The 22,275-nt window shown below is 44.1% G+C and overlaps 1 protein-coding gene across 1 annotated transcript in view; it reads right to left on the reverse strand.

Annotated features, from left to right (window-relative positions):
• Positions 1-1,442: 1,442 nt before the first annotated feature.
• The window catches only part of ALDH8A1 (aldehyde dehydrogenase 8 family member A1), a 37,641-nt gene continuing 16,808 nt past the window's right edge, over positions 1,443-22,275 (reverse strand). The window contains exons 4-7 of the mRNA XM_029596611.1: positions 19,643-19,792; positions 9,110-9,366; positions 3,674-3,835; positions 1,443-1,971 (exon numbers count right to left, since the gene is read on the reverse strand). Of these exons, the coding sequence (XP_029452471.1) occupies positions 1,519-1,971; positions 3,674-3,835; positions 9,110-9,366; positions 19,643-19,792 (1,022 nt within the window). The 3' untranslated portion in view covers positions 1,443-1,518. The remainder of the gene's footprint in view (positions 1,972-3,673; positions 3,836-9,109; positions 9,367-19,642; positions 19,793-22,275) is intronic.

Here is a 22,275-nt window from a genome sequence, read left to right on the forward strand (position 1 = left end):
TAATTGAGCCATTAACGAGATAAGATTGCTGTTTCCATTGAAAATAAGAACATTGACACAATTAGTAAATTAAAAGTTGAAAACTCAACGCACAATAAACCTCTGGAATTTGTTTCCAGAGGAGGTGGTTGGTGCTGTTAGTGTAGCTGGGATCAGAAAAGGTTTGGATAGGTTCTTGGAGGAGAAGTCCATTAACGGCTATTAATCAAGTTTACTTAGGGAATAGCCAGTGCTATTAATTGCATCAGTAGCATGAGATCTTCTTAGTTTTTGGGTAATTGCCAGGTTCTTGTGGCCTGGATTGGCCTCTGTTGGAAACAGGATGCTGGGCTTGATGGACCCTTGATCTGACCCAGCATGGCAATTTCTTATGTTCTTATGATTAAATTCAACAAAACCCCAGATGATTGCGTAGTCCGGACGGCCTTTGCAAGTGATAAGGCACGTTATCAGGCTTGCTGATGTTGTTACTAATAAGTAATAAAAAAATACATGAAAAAAAACATAAAAAACAAAACCTAATTTGATATGGGAAACAATGAATGTGAGTGGTGACTTTTGGATGTAGGTTGACAGATTCCTTTTGTGTTCATTTCATTATATTTGTGCGGGATCAAGCTGGCTCTGTTTTGGCTTTTGTAAAGAAAAGATGAAAGATACAAATCCAAGACCTTGCACTAGGCAGCCAGGAGAAAATTCCTAATGCTTCATTCAAAGCATTTAGAAATATGAGATAACGCAGGAGAGGGAACGGCACCATCATCCCCATGTTTCACCTTAATCAGCACTTTCTCAAGGGGGTTATAGTAAACTGACATGCACACGGTCTTTAAATATATTCCCAATTATCTATACCAGTAGTTCTCAATATGCACGAGATAGATTTCCATATAAGGGAAGCAGTGCATATTCCTTGTGGATATCCTGAAAACCTGACTGGCTAGGTGGGTCCTTGCTCTCTACAAATATTGCCACCCCAGCCAGCAGCACGAGGAGCTCCTGCTCTGGCCCACAGTATTTTAGGATCCCTCCCCTCTTGTGCATCTTATGCTTATGAAAGGACGTTTCTCTAAACAATACAGTGAGGGACTGAGTACGCACTGAGCGAATGGCGCCGCGTCAGAAGGCGCAAGCTGTACCAGGTCTGCTTTGATCCCTCTGCACGCATGGAAAAGTAGTTCTTATTTCCCTAGGAAAAGCAGGACCACATCTCCGCGCGTACAATGGGATACGTTTAGGACAGGCTCATCCTGCCCTTTCTGATATGAGTCTATCTGGATGCTTTATTATAAGGACCGCCCTTGGCCCCCGTGATGTAAACAGAACGTGCTGTATACCTGGTTATTGTGGTAAACGCCATTTCTTCATTGCCAGGCTTCACCTAAATAAAAAGGAGCCATTGTTGCTCCCTCTTTGTTTTTAAAGCGGAAGGCAGCTTTTGTGTTTAGTTTGGTTTATTTAAAACTCGATTAATCGCAAATCGTACACGGTAAATCCATGTAGCGCACATCAGGGCTTTCAGTGCTTTATCGTAACCGTCTTAACTTCAGTAAAAAACTCATAGGAGTCCTTTGCTCCTTCTCTGCCAAGCCCCGAGGCTTTCATGCCACCGAAGGGCAGGTTCAGGTCTCTGACGAGCCAGCAGTTGGTCCACACCAGTCCAGACTGCAGCCTCTTGGCGACGCGGTGGACACGGCCGACATCTCTAGACCAGATTGTGGCTGCTAGGCCGTACTTAACACCATTGGCCCTCTCGACCACCTCCTCCTCGGTGTCAAAGGGCACCACGCACGTCACCGGACCAAATATTTCTTCCTGCATGCAGCAGGACTGGTCTTGGATACCTGTGATGATGGTGGGTAACATGAAATAGCCGTCTTGGTTGCTGGGAGGCAAGCTCAGGGGATCTACTCCCTCCCCGCAGAGGATGCTGGCCCCTTCAGCTTCAGCCTTCTTCACGTACTTCTTTACCTGATTTGGACACAATTTTTGAGGTTAGAGGTGCAGTACTTTTAACTTCTCAATCTCTGTTGCCAGACAGAATTTATACAACAGCTACTCAGATTCATGTAGAATAAAGTTCCCAAGTAGCATGCAATCCAACCTAGCTTCCGAGGTTTCCGCCATTACATTCACCTGCACACCAGACCAGTATTTGCTGATTTTCAAATAAAAGATACAGATAACTTCATTTCCATATCGCAAGTTTATTTATTTAGAAACTGAATGGGGGCAGACTACTGTAACGTTATTACGAGGGACAGGCAACCTGTTTCCAATTGAATCTAAACTGTTTCTGACCTGGAGAGGTTTGGTGCTCCTTGGCTTATCCTAGCCACAGCCCCCTCTCTCCCAGTGTGGTACAAATTAAAGACAGCATGGGACATCTTGGCTCTGTTTCCAATTTTTCACCTTCTCATGAAGTTCGAACTAGAGAGCGGCTCTCAGGACGGATACTCACTTGACATATGGGCTGGGTGGAGGAAACTGTTTAGCTAAGGAGAAACTTTGTGGAGTGCCACAAACAGGTCTGGTTTTCAGGATATCCACAATGAAGATGGAGGAGATAGATTTACATACAATGGAGGCAGTACAGGCAAATCTCTCTCATATCTCTCTCATATCCTAAATCTCTCTCATATCCTAAATCCCAGACTTGTTTGTGGCACTCCAGGACCGGAGTTGCTTACCCCTGCTGTGGAGAAAATGCCTTTCTTCTTCCTCTAACATTGTAGTCGTCAGTGACATATCTACTCCGTGATCTCAGTGGCACGTGGACTTTGAAACCCTCAGTCAGTAGAGGTAGCTAGGGGCTTTTAGTGTAGTGTAGTGTACGTCCAGTACTAGTTTGGACTCACACAGAAGACAGAACAGACAGCATCACTTTTGTTACAAAGTGTGTCACACACACTGCTTGCTGACTCTATAGACTTACTCTAGTAAGTTACTAAGTGACACACATTTTGTGGAAGAGTCTCACACACACACACACACACACACTTTACACAACATAGAGAAAATCAGAGACCAAAGAAAAGGCTGCTGTAGCTGCTGACACACAACTCTTACCCCCATTGAATGATACACCAGGCCGGCAACGGTCAACAGGAAGATTACAGCGTCTCCTCCGTCACAGCGACAAGTTGATCACAAGAGGCAACGAGCTACAGGCTTTTTTTCCCCCTCCTATGTTATTGAAAACTTTTTCTTTCACTCTGAGAAACCTCCCTCTCTGAAATCCAACAGACAACTAAGTAAAATGGGGACTGCTCAAAGTTTCATTTTCTTTTCAGCTTCAGGTGAAAAAAAACAAAATTATATGAGCAAGCCAAATTGGGATAGGCTGGTTGAAAATTGGTTTTCCTCTTTCCTTATTCCTTCTTACCCTGGGCTCTACGCTGTCCTACTTGCAGAAAAGAAAAACTGAAATTTTCTTTGCCTCAAAGAAAAACGAATGTCCAAAAATGAATGAAACAAACATTTTCTTTCATTTGTCCTTTTGTTTTGGAAACAGAAAACTAAACTACAAATGGACACATTTGCTGGGTTTCACCCATTTGTTTCAAACGAATGCACATCCCCCTAATACCCCACACATACATCAGACACCTCCAATATTTTTCATTGGAAATCTTAATTGATGAGCTACTCCGGAAATATTTTGTGCGCTTACCTTTTCCATGTGCTCTTTGCTTATCAGGGCTCCCATGCTGGCAGAACGATCAGAGGGGACTCCAACCTTCCAGTTTCTGGTGGCTTCTACAAACTTCCTCAAGAACTCATCGAAGATAGCCCTCTGCACATAGATCCTGCTTGTGCAAAGGCAAATTTCACCCTGCCAAATCAGCAGGAAACAGGATTACTGGGGAGGATTCGTCTTCACTGTATTTCATCACACAATCTTGTTGCTTCTCCTGTGTGCGCAATTCAGTAAATAAAATTATTCAAATTAGGGCCCCCGGTAAAAAGAGGCGTTAGGGACACTAGCACGTCCCTAGCGCCTCTTTTTTGACAGGAGCGGCGGCTGTCAGCGGGTTTGACAGCCGACGCTCAATTTTGCCGGCGTCTGTTCTCGAGCCCGCTGACAACCACGGGTTCGGAAACTGGACGCCGGCAAAATTGAGCGTCCGGTTTTCAACCCGCGAGCCGCGGGCCAATTTAAATTTTTTTTTTTTTTAATTTTTGATTATTTTTAACTTTTGGGACCTCCGACTTAATATCGCTTTTCTGTACACTTTCCCGGTGCTGAGAGAAATTAACGCCTACCTTTGGGTAGGCGCTAATTTCTGAAAGTAAAATGTGCGACTTGGCTGCACATTTTACTTTCTGTATCATGCGGGAAAAACTAGTAGGGCCATCAACATGCATTTGCATGTTGCGGGTGCTATTAGTTTTGGGGGGGTTGGACGCACATTTTCGACACGCTATTACCGCTTACTGAGTAAGGGGTAAAGCTAGCTCATCGAAAACGCGCGTCCAAACGCAGGTTAACAGTGTGCTGCGCCAGAGCACACTGTACTGTAAACACTATGTTGGAGGGGTTAGGATGAAAAGTTTGTCTGTTTGTGGATGACACTAAAATCTTTAACAGAATATACACCTCTATGGAAGTAGACAGAATAAGAGAAAATGAGTGAAAGAAAGCTTACGACATTCCAAAATTGTACTCACCGGAGAAAAGAAGGGATATGGAGATAAGATTGAAACATTCCAACATATGACAGAATTCAAAAAAGATAATAACATTTTCCATAGAAAAGGAATTTCAAAGATAAGGGGTCATGATCAGAAGTTGCAGGGAGGAAGGTTAAGAGGGAATATGAGAAAATACTTCTTTACTGAGATGGTGGTAGATGCCTGGAATAAATTATGAGCAGAGATGGGGACAACCAAAGCCATCAAAGAGTTCAAACATGCACGGGACAGACAAAGAACAGTGGTAGGAACAGGGTTAGGAGGTTGCACTATTGTCAAACATCTCACTCTTCACTCCCTAAAGAGCAGAGGCAAGGGGAGAGATGATAAACAGAAGACATAGTGTGGATAAAGGAAGCCTGAGCTAACAAGACTGCAGGCCATAGGTTAGCTGGGTTGGTATCAGCAGCCTACAACTCCCCAGAAACCAACCAGATCAATGTTGGCAGGTTAGTGATGGCTAGGTACCATTCCAGCAATGCCAGGGGCATAGGAGATTGAGCCTTAGGGCAACAGCCTCTTAAATGTTGATAGCTCTTTAAATTATTACAAAGACATGGAGAGTGTAGGATTAAGTGTGGGAATTTATATGCTGATCTGCCCAGGATAACAGAGAACCAAAGAGGATCACGACAAAAACTGATATAGATCAAGAATTAGATTTTGCAAGTTGTCAAGTTATATAGCAGGCAACTGGAATATATCTTCAGCAGTGCAGAAAACAAATGGGCAGGCTGGATGAGCCAACTGGTCTTTATCTATTGTCAACTACTAAGCTATTATATTGTTAAGTTCACTAAACAGGAAAGACTCCTTGAGGTGATCATATCTGAAGATCTGAACATAGCAAAACCGTGTGATAAGGCAGTGACCAGAGCCAAAAAAAACACTAAGGTACACAAAGAGAGTCATAACCACTAGACAAAAAGGAGCTGATAATGCCCTGTACAGGCCACTGACGAGACCTCATGTGGAGTATTCTTTCCAAATCTGGAGGCTTTACTTCTGAAAGGACAGAAACCGGGAAGTGGTGCAAAATCTGCACCAAAAGTCCTACGAGACTTAAGGTCCTAAATGTGTAGGCAGCCTTTCTTTTAGTGCTAGCTATGGAGGAAGGGGTCACACTCAGTACCAGGGCTTCGTAAGAAAACTCTGATGTGGATTCTCCGAATGGGGGTATGGTCTATCTCCGGGCCCAAGGCCCTGTACATAAGGTCTCTATAGGGATGCATGCTCAGGCTTTTAGTCCATGCCAAATAAACAGACTGGTCACTTGAGCAAGGCGTTCCAAAATAAAAGTTTACCGTCCTCCTTAGTCAATGGTAATCAGTTGGCAACAAAGACATTTTTATCTGTATACATCGATGATCAATAATCCAACTTCAAAAGTAATCTGTGGTCCCTTGGTATTTTCCCTAAGGAAATATTTCACTCCTCCTTTCTGAGAGTGGAATTTCAGGCTGCCCTGGATGGAATGATTTCCTGTCTGTAGTGGGTCTCTGGACTGACCACTACTGAGACAGGATGCTGAGTCTGATGGACCTTGGTGACCCAACATGGCATTTCTTACGTTCTTAAGATAACTTTTACATGCAAAACTACTTTCTTTCTTGCTTTTGGATGATGCAATTGATCCTATTCCTGAACTTAGTAAGCAAAATGTACAGCACTCTTTCCAGAGCTTTTCAAAAGTTATTAACAGTACTGGGCAAGAACTAAGGAGATAATCTATCCATAGGTTCTTCGGTATATGCCTCGCATCACACTGCTGAAAAATACATGTGTTTTGGAGAATGTGATTCTTTTCATAAAGTAAGTGTTCTCCATGGGTTTTTTTTTAGGAATTAGTCAATCCAGGGTACTGATGCTAATTCAGGTGGCTAAGTCTAATATTAAGGAGATAAGAACATAAAAAATGCCAATGCTGGGTCAGACCAAGCCCAGTATCCTTTTAGCGGCCAGTCTAGTTCCCTACAGATCCTAAAGTAGATATATTTCTTGTCCCTCGCTCCCAGGGATAGCAGTAGCTTTCTATAGTCTACCTGCTAATAATTGGGCCGATACAGTACAGTGCGCTCCAACGGAGCGCACTGTTAGCCAGCATTTGGACGCGCTAGCTTTACCCCTTATTCAGTAAGGGGTAATAGCGTGTCCAAAACGCGCATCCAACCCCCCTGAACCTAATAGCACCCGCAACATGTAAATGCATGTTGATGGCCCTATTCCCGTGCAATTCAGAAAACAAAATGTGCAGCCAAGCCGCACATTTTGCTTTCAGATATTAGCGCCTACCAAATTTCTTCGGGCACCGGGAAAGTGCACAGAAAAGCAGTAAAAATTGCTTTTGTGTGCACCCTCCGACTTAATATCATGGCGATATTAAGTTGGAGGTCCCGAAAGTTTAAAAAAAGTAAAACATTAAAAAAAATTTTTTTAAATGGGCCCACTGCTGTCGGGTCGAAAACCGGACGCTCAATTTTGCCGGCGTCCGGTTTCCGAGCCCATGGCTGTCAGCGGGCTCGAGAACCGACACCGGCAAAATTGAGCGTCGGCTGTCAAACCCGCTGACAGCCACCACTTCCCTCAAAAAAGAGGCGCTAGGGACGTGTTAGTGTCGCTAGCGCCTCTTTTTACCGCCGGGCCTAATTTAAATAAATGAAGATACTGAATTGCGCGCACAGGAGAGTGGCCTGTGCGCGCGCCAGGAGAGCGGGCGTTTGCCCGCTCTCCCGTGTTTTTACTGTATCGGCCCGAATGTTTTTTTGACATTTCCTCCAGAAACTTGTCCAGACCTCTTTTAAACTCCACTATGCTGGTCGCCTTGACCATATCCGCCAGCAACAGATTCCACAGCTTGACTGTGCACTGAGCGAACCCCCCCCCCCCCCAAAAAAAAAACCTGTTGTTTTAAATATGTTGGTTTCATGGAGTGTCCTCCTGTTTCAGTATTTTTTGAAAGGGGTATCTAACCATCCTTTATTTACCCGTTCCACTCCACTCATGATTTTATAAACGTCTATCATGTCCCCTCTCTCAGCCGTCTCTTCTCTAGGCTGAAGAGCCCTCACCTGCATAACCCCTCATCATAGGGGAGCCTTTCCGTCCCCTTTATCGTTTTCGTCACCCTCCTCTGCACTGTTTCTAGTCCCGCTATATCTTTTTCGACATGGGTTCCACCAGCACTGGGGTGGTCTAAGGCGCCTCACGAATACAGATGGGGAATTTCCTCAGTTTCGTAATTTGAGCTTTCATTTTTCTACTTGACCATGTTGTCCAGTAGCAATTAGTGGACATCATATTGGCGAATCCTTGAGGTAGACAGCTGTTAGCATCATCATCATCATCCAGGAGCAGGGCTGTGGGAATGGATTTAAAACACCAGGCAGCAGCAGCAGGCAAATTAGGAGATCAGCAGATCAGACCATGGCATGCACACAGAAGGGAAAGCTGCAATCAATATCTGATCAAACATCATGAAAGGCAGAGTCCCAAAAATTCTGCTATTTTCAAGGGAAGTAGAAAAACTCCATTAAACACTAGTGCCATGAACCTGTATTACCTGTAATTCTGGAGGCTGTTTGAATTTTGATTAGGTTTGCCTCCTTTCCAAGTATTACTTTTTTCTGCCACATTTTGGCCCTTGCATGAGATTAAATTCCTGATCATTTCTCATATTTGACATATTACAGTAAACTTTCAGTTGTGCACTCGGGGGGATGTCCATGATACCAGAAATCTGGATTTACTTAGTTGAACCTGCTTCTGCTCGAAGGGGGAACCTGGCTATCCCATGCTTCCTTGCCGGCAGTCGGAGGGATTGGACCAGCACTGGGAACGCCTGGATCCCAGGCCACCTGGATGCCTAAAATTCAGTGCCTGGCACCTACAGGAGCAGGAGCTGCAGTTACCGAGGCTGGGTGGAGGTAGAGCGATAACTAGGCATTTTATTACCCTGATCTCTATTCATCTCTCCCCACCCCCCTTCAGTCTGTCCACTCTGATCACCAGTCCTCTTCACCTTCCCCAACCAGTCGATAGCAAGAATGTGGCGCTCTTCCCGGCTTTTCATCCCACTTCCGACCCACACTTGCAGTTCAACCATTTTTACACCTCTCAAGGGTTTTACGCCCTGGGTGACTGACCCAACTCGCCCAGCCCTAGGTACTGAAGGGGGTGGGACAAGTTTGGGAGGAGAAAGCAAGAGCAAAATATATAAATATATATATATATATATATATAAATAGAATAAAATAAGAGAAAAAAAATAGATTGGACAAAACTGAGATTAAAAGCTATAAAGAATGTTTTTTCACCCTGGCTTCTAATACTTTTGACTGATGCCTACGTTTCCACCCCTGACTACTATTTCTGCTCTGTAGCATTTCTATCGGCCACTAGAGGCGCTCTCACCCACCTGATTAGCAAAACTTGACCTCACGGTGCTCGGAACGCATTCCGCCAGCTCCGCATCATCGAAGACGATGGCAGGATTCTTGCCCCCCAGTTCCAGCGAGAGCTTCTTGCAGTGGGGGGCGCTCTTCTCGATGATACGCTGGGCAGTGACTGTGCTGCCAGTGAAGGAGATCAGGGGTATGTCCGCATGAGCAACAAGGGCTTCTCCGGCTCTGGGGCCACTTCCAAACACGATGTTTACTACTCCAGGAGGAACATCTTAAGGAAATAAAAGCAGGGGGGTCACGCTTAGCTTTGAAAAACGGTTCAAGTAGCCCTGAGAAAGGATGGACCTATATTTACATTTTTGGACTGATGTGCTCTTTGGGGCGGGGACCTTCTCCATATGTTGGAGCTAAAGCCAACTGGATCACATCTTATCGGTGCTGTGCGGGCTTGGAATGGAAGTTATCGGCACGTCTATAGTGAAAGGATTGGTAGATGTTGAATCTTTTCTTATTTGAAGCCCCTGGAGATGGTATTTAATGGATTTTCCAATGGACTTACTTTGTGTTATTCTCTCATAGTGCATATTCATTTTGGCCTGGCCGTTTTCTCCTGCTGCTTTCATATGACGGGGCTTCCAACTCAGTAAAAGTCAGCCCTAAACTGGGCTACAGTACCTCAAGTTTTCATTCACAGTTACCCAGCAATTTTCCCTTATTTTTATAACCCCCCAATTCAGCTCAGTTGTCACAGCGACAGACCTCAGCTAGGGGCCACAAGAACAGGGCTAATATTGACATTACCAGAACTTGGCTAACATGGCCGCTAAGTTCAGCCACTAGGTGTCACTGTTGTACGCTGACTGGGGCCGCTCCCCCCCCAGCCCCCACCCCGGTGCTGTGAACACTGCTTCCACAGCATCTCCAGCCCTGGATGACCAGGGGAGCAGATCCAGGAATCAAATTCAGATCCTCCACGTGGCCGCACACGGCACTCTCACTGAGCCGTTGGACCAACCTACACACTATGTTGTCTTTGATACAGTTTTGGAATATTTGGGATTTAAAATTCATGGATTAAGAAATTTCATGAACAGAAGACTGAGGCTACACGTTTCTTTACTCTGGGGCTGGCCTGACAGCCATGGAATCCCTGGCCAGGTTTGGCTCTCTTTCCTTATGTGGTTTGGTTCCTGCTGCCAAGTACTGTAGAAGGATCCCATGTGCCTGACCAGTTTTACATCTGGGTGACTTTTTTCATCTGTGCATGTGCTAGAAACTATATAGCTGTCCCGTCCAGGGAAAGTTACCAAGGTAACAGGAAGTTCAAAAAGAGATGAAGAACAGGAGGAGAAAGTGGGGGCAGAAGCAGCAAGTCTGGGAGAGGTAGGTCTGCAAAGGGGACGGTTTTCCCCAGGCTCCACCGGCTGAAAAAAGAAAGAAATGAAGAGGAACCAAGGGCTGGAGCAGCAAAGCTCCCCCGCAAGCCAGAGTAAAAGAAGGGGACCCAGTGGTGGGACTCCCCCGACCCACCAACCAAAGTGAAGGAAGGGAAGCCAAAGAACTATTTATTTATTTATTTACTTGCACTCAGTAGGAACTCTACCAAAAACCTGCACGGAACATCTTTAAAAAGAATACAAATAAAAAACATTAATACGTTACATAAAACCCAATAATACAACAAAAAATACATAACATATACAACTGTAGCAGCGAGTTTCACAACTATGAGAGAGGTTGTATGTGTGCATCCGTTGCAAAGAGCTCCTGGCTCTCAGAGTAGAGTCCAGTCTCTGGAGGCCAGAGTGTCAGACCTGGAGGAACTGAGGTAGACAGCGAGATATATAGTGGAGACCTTCAGGGACATAATAGAGTGCTCCTAAATCCAGTCTAGCAGTCTTTGTACTGCTTTGGAGGAGCAAGGTCACCTGACAGGAGAGCAACACTTTGATGTGGCAGGAAGTGATCCTGTAGCTAGGGCCAGTCCTCCAGGTGATGATATATCCTCTCGCACCAAGGATGCGTCTCTATGGGTCAGTACCCAGGAGGGAAGGGTTAGGATGTCCATTATAGTGTTTGATTCAATCATTAAGAATGTAGATGGCTGGTGGACATGAGGTTCGCTTGGAAACTTGCCTGCCTGGTATGAAGGTAGAGGACTTCATTGCTACCTAGATAATTTTAGAGAGTGCTGGGGAGGAGCCAGCTGTCGTGGTGCATGTGGGTATCAATGACATAGGAAGGCACAGGAGGGAGGCTCTAGAAGCTAAATTTAAGCTCTTAGGTAGGAAATCAAAATCTCCAGGATTCCATGTAAAGGACCTGGAGGCAGGCCTAGCTCCAGAGTCTCAAAGCGTGAATGAGATGATGGTGCAGGAAAGAGGGTTTTAGATTTGTTAGGAACTGGGGAATATTCTGGGGAAAGGGGAGCCTATTGCGATGGGATGGGCTTCACCTTAACCAGAGTAGAACCAAGCTGCTGGCACTAACATTTTAAAAGGAGATAGAGCAGCTTTTATATTAGAACATGGGGTAAAGCAGACAGCTGCTCAGCAGCTCACAGTTTGAAGGGAGGTATCTTCAAAGGATACTAGCAAACCAACAGGGTCATTCATCAAAATGCATTTTGGTGTAAACACGCGCGTTAATGCCATAACGCATGTGATAACACTAGCAGAAATGCAAATTATTTAGGGGAGGAGACCACAGTAGGGACATATGGCATTGTAAGAACATAAGAACATGCCATGCAAGGGTCCATCAAGCCCAGCATCCTGTTTCCAACAGTGGCCAATCCAGGCCACAAGAACCTGGCAAGTACCCAAAAACTAAGTCTATTCCATGTAACCGTTGCTAATGGCAGTGGCTATTTTCTAAGTGAACTTAATAGCAGGTAATGGACTTCTCCTCAAAGAACTTATCCAATCCTTTTTTAAAGACAGCTATACTAACTGCACTGACCACATCCTCTGGCAACAAATTCCAGAGTTTAATTGTGCGTTGAGTGAAGAAGAACTTTCTCCAATTAATTTTAAATGTGTCCCATGCTAACTTCATGGAGTACCCCCTAGTCTTTCTATTATCCGAAAGAGTAAATAACCGATTCACATCTACCCGTTCTAGACCTCTCATGATTTTAAACACCTCTATCGTATCCCCCCTCAGCCGTCTCTTCTCCAAGCTGAAAAGTCCTAACCTCTTTAGTCTTTCCTCATAGGGGAGCTGTTCCATTCCCCTTATCATTTTGGTAGCCCTTCTCTGTACCTTCTCCATCGCAATTATATCTTTTTTGAGAGGCGGCGACCAGAATTGTACACAGTATTCAAGGTGCGGTCTTACCATGGAGCGATTCAGAGGCATTTTGACATTTTCCGTTTTATCCCATTCCCTTTCTAATAATTCCCAACATTCTGTTTGCTTTTTTGACTGCCGCAGCACACTGAACCGACGATTTCAATGTGTTATCCACTATGACGCCTAGATATCTTTCTTGGGTTGAGGCACCTAATATGGCACCTAACATTGTGTAACTATAGCATGGGTTATTTTTCCCTATATGCATCACCTTGCACTTATCCACATTAAATTTCATCTGCCATTTTGATGCCCAATTTTCCAGTCTCACAAAGTCTTCCTGCAATTTATCACAATCTGCTTGTGATTTAACTACTCTGAACAATTTTGTGTCATCTGCAAATTTGATTATCTCACTCGTCATATTTCTTTCCAGATCATTTATAAATAATTCAGCTCATCTTTCCTCCACCCGCGACCGTGCCATCTCCATTGCCGGTCCGGCTCTCTGGAACTCCCTACCTGTCCACATGCGCCTAGAACCATGTGCGATCAAATTCAAAAAGAAACTAAAAACATTTCTGTTCAACCAAGTCTACCCAGAATAGTGCCTCCCTTCCCCTCCATAGCTCTCACCCCCCAGGTGACCGCCCTTTCCTTATATTAAGGAGATAATTACTTTGTATATTGTTATTTTCTTGTTATGATTTCTTGTTGTTTAATCTATTCTTCCATACTGCCTCTTGTTAACCCCCCTCCCAGTTCTCCTTCCCTGTTGAAATGTATTTTCCAAGCCTTCTGTTAATATGTGAACCGGTATGATGTCCCCACTAATACCGGTATATAAAAGTTTCTAAATAAATAAATAAATATTGAACAGTAAGGGTCCCAACACAGATCCCTGAGGCACTCCACTGTCCACTCCCTTCCACTGAGAAAATTGCCCATTTAATTCTACTCTCTGTTTCCTGTCTTTTAGCCAGTTTGTAATCCACGAAAGGACATCGTCACCTATCCCATGACTTTTTACTTTTCCTAGAAGCCTCTCATGAGGAACTTTGTCAAACGCCTTCTGAAAATCCAAGAATACTACATCTACCGGTTCACCTTTATCCACATGTTTATTAACTCCTTCTGTTTCCTGTCTTTTAGCCAGTCTGCAATCCACGAGAGGACACCGCCACCCATCCCTTTCCAAGCAGGACGTTTGCACCTTGATATAAAACTGTATATTGTCGGCATAAAGTTTATAGCCATCAGTAATGATGGCTAGAAGCTTTGTAATGGGGGCAAGATATACATTAAATAACATCGCCGACAAGGCAGAGCCTTGTGGAACCCCTGCTTTTAATAGCCGGGGAGCCGATGAATGTTGATTAAGCCTAAATACTTGATAACGATCAGTGAGATAGCTCTTAAACCAGGAAAAAACTGCGCCTGTTATACCACATTCTCGCAATCGGAATAATAACACTTCATGGTCAATTGAGTCAAAAGCAGATGAGATATCCAAAGACGCCTAAAGGAATTGTTGTCCCTGATCTAGATTATGTTTTAAAGAATCAGTCAATGAGATAAGAAGAAGCTCAGTACTCAGTCCACGTCGATGTATGACTCATTTCTAATTCTGTAACATCTAGACTGAGTTTTGCTGTGTAAGGAATGAAGTATGATATATCTCCAAACATCTTGATGGAATTTATTTGAACATGTGTGAAATGTATGATTTCTATGAAATGTAATGACTTTTGTCAATGACAGTTGTTTGTCAAGTTGTTTTTTTCTTCTAATATTATGTATGTTTTCTGTAAATTGCCCAGACCTTTTTGTGTAAGGCGTTTAATAAATTTTAATAAAATGAAAAAAATAAAAATGAAAAATCTAGTAAAGTCTCGGAAGATAAGTCCTGAAGATAAGAAAAATTTCGAAAATGTAGGAATGCTTACAGAGCTGTCTGAGAGGTTTAGCTGCAATTATATATGAAAAATAACTGAAATAACGCAGAGTCGGAATCCAAGCTAACTTACGCTGGTAGGATAAACACCTTCAGCAAAGTCTATAAGATGTATCTTTCTTGCTGGATGGAACTGAGATGTGTCTTGTCATTGTGACATCTTAGTCCTTGAGAATATTCTAAGCTCAGGATTGTTTGTTCATGAATGTTCTATAAACATAGTTGCTATGACTGTGAATTCATACGAAGATCACTTTTTTTTTTTTTTTTTTCATAGCAGATGCATATATTATTGAGACACAAGATGGAGGAGTAAGCTGTTGTTATCTTGGTTTGTGGAGAGCTTGGTGATAGCCAAACAGCAAATTAGGCTATGAGGTCACAATTTTAGGAGACTGGACAAGATGCACTTGGATGAGGAGATGAGGAAGAAAGGAGGAAGGAATCCCTGATGCTGAGAAGAGCAGTAAAAGACACATGTATTACATGGAGCAATTAGTGAGCAGATTATCTGTCAGTGTACTTGTAGCGTATCTATGTAAAAAGCTGGATTTCTGCTAGACCAGCACACAACAAATAAAGCAAGTTTGCTTACCGTAAATGGGTTTCTCCATAGACAGAAGGATAAATTAGTCATGACACATAGGGGGACGTCATCTGACTGCACTAATCGGACCCCTTCTCTCCTTTCCACTAATGGAGCTGGTAAAAAACCATACCACGGATCTACTTTCCACATAAGCAGAAAAGTGTCTGGGGCAGATCTGAATTTGCTTCAAAGAATGAAGCAGAATTTTTCTACCTTTGTGTTGGTCCTCTAATGTGAACAAATTGATTGGCGGGCAACCTCTGTCTGCCGCTGCTTGATCTCGAGACCACTCATGGGCACGAAACCCTCTGCTGAGGTGACTCATCAATGTATTGAAGATTCCGGGAAGGCAGGTTGTTTGTAGGAAGGTTTTGAGGCTGCAAGCCTCAAAGAGATTCTTAGAGATTCCTGGCAGAGGGTCCATGACTTTCTTCCCCCCTTGCTAGTTCATGTATGTATAACCCCCTTCTTCGGGGACCTCCCACAAGGCAGGGACACACTGTTGTCAGCGGTGCCACTTTTCTTCCAGCTCTCACACCACTCATTTCACTTGAGACCCTGAGGTTCTTTCCAGCGGGGAGGATTTAAGCTCCGGGGCCCTAGGCTGAGGTATGAGAGCCGGGTCTGTGTCGTCAAATGACGTCACTCAGACATGATGGCCAAGTCATGTCTACTTGTCTACAGAAAATGGTCTAGATTTTGGGAGCAAGATCTAATGCTATAAAAATGCAGGGTCATGCATATGGGCTGCAAAACCTCAAGGGAGCATATAGTATAGGGGTAAAATTCTTCTATGCATGAAAGAAGGGGGTGGGAGGCTCTGGGGGATGATCATATCTGATGATCTTAAGGTGGCCAAACAGGTGGATAAGGCAAAGGTAAAAGGCAGAAAGATACTTGGATGCATAGGGAAAGGAATGGTCATCTTAAAAAAGGAGGTGATATTGCCCCTTATAAGCCCCTGGTGAGACCTCGTTTGGAATAGTGTGTACAGTTCTGGAGACTGCATCTTCAAAAGGACATAAACCAGATGGTCCAGAGGGTGGCTCTTAAAATGGTTAGTAGTCTTCATAGTAAAGTGGATGGGGACAGACTTAAAGATCTAAACATGTATACTCTAGAAGAAGGCAGAATAAGAGAGATTACGACAGATATTTAAATATTTGCAATGATATATCCATGCTCAGGAGGCGAGCCTCTCAACAGAAAAAAGGCTGTGGAATGAGGGGTCATGGGATGAAGGTGAAAGGGGATGGACTCAGGAGTAATCAAAGGAAATATTTCTTTATAGAAAGAGTGGCGAATACATGAAACAATCTCCCAGTACAGGTGGTGGAGGCAAAGCCAGTATCTGAATTCAAGAAAGCACAGGGGATCTCTGAAGAATTGTAGGGACTGTAGAGCTGAGTAGTTGGTGTGGATGGGCAGATTAGATAAACCGTATAATTTTTTTCTGCAGTCTGGGAACTCTTAGCGAGGGAAACACTATAGTTAAATGCCTTCCAGGATCATCAGCCAGCAGAAATGCTATTCAAATAGTCAAAGTGATCAAAGATTTAAGGAAGCTGGAAGAGTTGTTGAAGATATGGCAGCTGAGATTCAATGCCAAGAAGTGCAGAGTCATGCACATGGGATGTGGAAATCCGAAAGAACTGTATTTGATGGGGGGTGAAGGGCTGATGTGCACGGAGCAGGAGAGAGACCTTGGGGTGATAGTGTCTAATGATCTGAAGTCGGCGAAACAATGTGACAAGGCGATAGCTACAGCCAGAAGAATGCTGGGTTGCATAGAGAGAGGAATATCTAGTAAGAGAAAGGAAGTGATGATCCCCTTGTATAGGGCCTTGTTGAGGCTTCACCTGGAGTACTGTGTTCAGTTCTGGAGATCGTATCTCCAAAGGGACAGAGACAGGATGGAGGTGGTCCAGAGAAGGGTGACCAAAAAGGTGGATGGTCTTCATAAAATGACTTATGAGGAGAGATTGAAGAACCTAAATATGTACACCCGGGAGAGAGAAGGAGCAGGGGTGATATGATACTAAGGGTGTGCATTCGTTTCCTATGTATTGGTAATCCGCAACTTATAGGGCCATATTCGTTGTATTTGTGGGGAAGCGAAACATATCGCGATTCTCCACCAATACAGCAAATCTTCGCCAAATTATTCGGCTGTCTAAAGCAGCGAGTTTAAACAAACCCCCCACCCTCCTGACCTCCCCAAGACTTACCAAAACTCCCTGGTGGTCCAGCAGGGGGTCCGGGAGCCATCTCCTGCACTCACACCCTCGGCTGCCGGTATTCAAATTGGCGCAGATAGCCTTTGACCTTACTATGTCACGGGGCTACCAGTGCCATTGGTCAGCCCCTGTCACATGGTAGGAGCAATGGATGGCCGGCGCCATCTTGTGCTCCTACCATTTATTTATTTATTTATAGGCTTTTCCTTGCCGACATTCGTAAGGCACATCATGCCGGCTTACATTGAACTGAAAGGAGGAAAATACAAAGAACAGAATAACATATCATAGTTAAAGCAAATGGGGTAAAAATATGTGCAATGGTGAAGCATTATATCAGATATATGAAAGCATAAAACAAACTGATAGGATAGGGTAGAAAGGTAGAGAGAAAATAACTTTGTACAATCTATACAACTTATCTTTATCATTGTATAGGTATGCTAAGGGTTACAAGAGTGCAAAATTTCCAGGGGGAAATTTTACCATGTGACCACCAGGGAGTTTTGGTAAGTCTTTGGGGGGTCAGGAGGGAGGGGGGTTGTAGTTAATTCAATTTTATCTGGGAAACGAATAAGAATTAACGCATGAACGTATCAGGAGCCCCCTTGCTGAATGCAACATATCTGCCCCCCTGACGAATACGAATCCCGAATGCAACGTATGGCGTCCCCTCTGCACATCCCTATATGATACAGACTTTTAGATACTTGAAAGGTTTTAATGATCCATGGTCAACAACAAACCTTTTCTGTTGGAAAAAAAATCAGTAGAAAAAGGAAACACGATTTGAAGCTCCAGAGAGGAAGACTCAGAACCAATGTCAGGAAGTATTTCTTCACGGAGAGGGTGGTGGATGCCTGGAATGCCCTTCCGGAGGAAGTGGTGAAGACTAAAACTGTGAAGGATTTCAAAGGGGCATGGGACAAACACTGTGGATCCATATAGGCTAGAGAATGGAAATGAAGAGAAGAGACAAGGAGGTGGAGTACTGGAAAGGAGGCTACTACCTGATGATTACTACCCTTACTCAATAAGCCTTCGCAACTCCAACATTGCTCTCTGCTTCAACGGCAAGGGGAAATGTGGAAAAGGGGATTTGCATTCAGACAACCACCAACAAGGACTGAACTTCACAATCTGGGTAAACAAAGAAGCATGGGGGTAGCTTGCTTATTACGACAGTTACTACCCTAAACCAATTAAGCCTGATATCACTTTGAATGCATATATAGTCGCTCTCTGCTTCTATGGCAGGGGGAAATGTGGAAAACAGGATTTGCATTCAGACAACCACCAACAAGGACTGAACTTCACAATCTAGGTAAACAAATAAGAGTAGGGGTAGCTTGCTTATTACGGCGGTTACTACCCTAAACCAATTAAGTCTGATACATCTCTTTGAATACATATACAGCACTGATCTTTGCTTCAACGGTAGGGGGAAATGTGGAAAAGAGGATTTACATTCAGACAACATCCAACAAGGCATGGATCTATGCAGTCTGGGTGAACAAGCAACGGGGTAACTTGCTTGATGTGGCAATTACTACCCTTAACCATTAAGCCTTTGATGCAACTCCAATTACTCTCTGCATCAATGGCAGGGGATGGCAGGAAATTTGAATCAAACAGTTACCAACAAGGGCCCTGAACTTTCTGGTAGATAAAACAGATAAGTATGGGAAAATAAGTGTGGGAGCTTGCTGGGCAGACTGGATGGGCCGATTGGTCTTTTTCTGCCATCATTATGTTTCTATGATCCTTCACTGCTATTGCTCTTTCGACACACGTTTCAGGAGAAGTGAGACTTTGCCCAGTGCTCTAGTAACTGTAGCCTATTCCCATTCTGTTTCCCCTATTTACCGTCACATTTATGCTGAAAATAACGTTAATGCACTGGAAATAAAGTGGCTGACCCAGAAGGATGGCAGCAAGGTAGTTTTGTAGTTCACGGAGGAAATATGTTCTCAGAATGGAGCAGGTTCACAAGGAGTTGACAAGCGAGCACTTCATTTGAGAGAGAGGCGGTTTTCCATCCCCCTTCAATCCCTCCCCCCGCCCCCCAATAAATCTGAAAAGTGTCTTGGTCTCCAATGACTGAAAAAAAAAGATGTGCAAGCAGAAAAGGCCTTTTTTCGCTATTGTTTTCACGAATTCTGTTCACTATTTGAGGAAAAGCTTTTGCAGAAAAATTAGGAGAAGCTTCTTCACAGCCTCTATGACTAAATATATGCTGCAGACAAACTGTAAAGAAACAGACAGACAAAGAGGACAAAAATGAAGCCAATTATAATGCAGTCCCCATTTCATTTTCTTGCAGTGCATTTGAAACTGGCTTCAGATCAGTTGTAAATGCAGTGTTTCATGATGGCCGGAGATAAGAGAGTTCATTTTGCAGAGTTCCCAAACCCCATCAGGTAAGAAAAGTTAAATGAGAGCTGTGCTGCTCCTCCTCTCACATGAACCTCACCTGCTTCCACCAGCAGTTTGCACATCATCCAAGCCGTGACCGAAGTCAGCTCGCTGGGCTTGCAAACGACCGTGTTTCCCGCCGCGATGGCCGGAGCTATCTTCCAGGTCAGCAAGTAGAGAGGCAAATTCCAGGGGCTGATTAACCCAGCTAGAAAGGGGGGGACAGAAGGTATAAAACGTTACACGACACGAGAAGCAGTGCATGTTTTTGTTTTTTTTTTTAGACAATTCCATTAGCAGTAGAAGAACAATTAAGATCATTCCCATCTGCATGCTGTCTCGGGATTTCTTTCATGCCAGAGGAAATATTAGCAGTGAAAATTTTTTGAAAACTTCTCTTACTTGGCCACTCACACCAGTGTGAACCCAAATAAAGTGAGGCGTTGTTGTATCTGGGCTAGCTCAAGGCTTCCCAGAGGTACCAGGGCAAAATTGTGTTTTTTTACCAACCCTCACTGCATTGTTGGATTTTGGAAAATAAGCCTATAGCTGCCCAACCAGTGCCACATTCACCTTCCCTCCCTGATTAGTGTCACCTTTTCCATCTCTTCCTAACCAGTGTCACTGCCATCTTCTCTCCCTACCCAACCAGTGCACCCTCTCCCTCACTCCCTGACTGGTGCCTCAGCTCCCCTTCCTTACCTACTTGGCCAGCGTCAGACGAGATAACTGAAATCAGTAGTGAGACAGAATTTCAGCAAACCTGGGACAGATAGAGAGGACAGTAGTAGGGGACAAGCTTGGGAAAATTAGATATTACACACAATTCACCCTCTATTTCTTCAAGAGCCGTGGTAAGGGGGATAAAGGGAGAGTAAACTATTGATATCACAGGCCACAGGGTAGCTGGGTGGGAACCAGCAGGAACCTGAATGTAGTCCTGAAAGGAGGAATATAAATTGAATAAATAATAAGGCTAAAACGCCCCAGAAACCAGCTGGGTCAGTATTAGCAGGATGCGGTGACCAGATATAATTAAGCAAGGCCAAGAGGACACGGGTGACTGAATGCTGGGAGCAACAGCCTCATTAGTTTTGGGAGATGTTTAGAGCCTGATGGTAGAGTGGGAGGAACTGGATGCTGGATTAAGTCAGGGAACTTGTATACTCATCTACTCGGGATGGTAGAGAAGCAAAGAGAATGATGACAAAAGCAGACTAAGGAGCAAACTCCCACAGGCAGTCAAGCTTCTATTGGCGACTGGAACGTACACTAAGCTGTGTACACCTGAATAATTGGGCAGATTGGATGAGCCAATCAGTGTTTGCCTACCATCATCTACTATATTATCTCCTCCCTCTCGGCGTTTTCCACGCACTCATTCTTAGGTCCTATAAGCAGTGGTGGAATTGTCTTTTGTATTTTCAGCATCTGCTGAGTCATCAGAGGCCTCCAAAATAAGAAGTGGAAAAAAAAATACGACCTCACAAGTAAAAGTCAATCAGAAAGAGTGAGGTGTTTGAAATTCAAAAAAAGTTATAATCCATACACTGGGAATTGAAGTACTCGTGTAGCCTTTATTCGAAGTAGAGCAGTCCGAACATAAAAGTCTGATTCAACAGTAGTAAGTCCCCCGACATGACCGTGTTTCGCAGTGAAGATGCATTAGGAGGGACAGAGAATCGCACAGAGAACAGTGATTCAATGTCCTTACTTCCAGCCCCACAAAAGCAGCAGCCACTGCCAGAAGTGGCCATCAGTGGTGCAGACAGAGCCAACATCCTGGGCTTGCAGAACCTGGCAACTCTCCTGGAGGTCCAAAATCGGGTCTCTGCGCCCGAAGACCTGGAGAGTTACCAGGTATGGTAAATTTATATTTATGTTAAAAGAGGACAGACAGCGACAGTTCTGATTGCCCTAAGCAGAATACTACATCTCCATTCATGTGACGGGGGTTAACTGGCTCAGTTTCTCCTTCTGGAGGTTTATGGTCACTCTACGGATTGGTTAAACATCAACTACCTAAAATGGCCTCATCTCCCCAGAGACAGGTGAATTAAAGGCTCTGCAAGAAGAACATTCAGTCCTAGACTCTTTACCAATGCTCTTTACCTCAGCGAACAAGAGAGAAAAAGAAGGGAATGAGAAAGGCCTGAAGCACCTCCCTCCTGGGCCATATCCTTTGTATATTAGATGTAGATGCTATTCTTGGGCGTATTGGTTCAGCAACAGTGACATCTGGTGGACAGGTTAATGTTATGCCTGGTGGACAGGTTAATGTTATGCCTGGTGGACAGGTTAATGTTATGCCTGTATTGCTACAGTAAAATGAAATCCATCTTAGAACAGACAGATCTCTGGCAGGGGGAAGGCCACATCTTCACAGCAGACTCTTCCTATAACCATTTTATCTGACATAAAAGAATGCGTACAGTTATTTTATAAAACATGCTAAAAAAAAAAAGCTCATGCCTCAGTCCATCTGTTCATTTATAAGCTGCCAACATTTCCTCCGAGTTGCTTTTGTTGCTACATTCCCCCTCCTGCCCAGGTGGCATTGGAAGGCAGAACACTTAGGCACGTTCCATCTTGTCAATGTCATGATTCACTCGGCAGCTGGGCACCACCTCACCCTCAGCAAGGCAACCTCTTTCAAATTGCTGGCTAAATCAAAATGCCTGGCGCGTCTAA

Source organism: Rhinatrema bivittatum, chromosome 3 (genome assembly GCF_901001135.1).
Source record: "Rhinatrema bivittatum chromosome 3, aRhiBiv1.1, whole genome shotgun sequence".
Lineage (NCBI taxonomy): Eukaryota > Metazoa > Chordata > Amphibia > Gymnophiona > Rhinatrematidae > Rhinatrema > Rhinatrema bivittatum.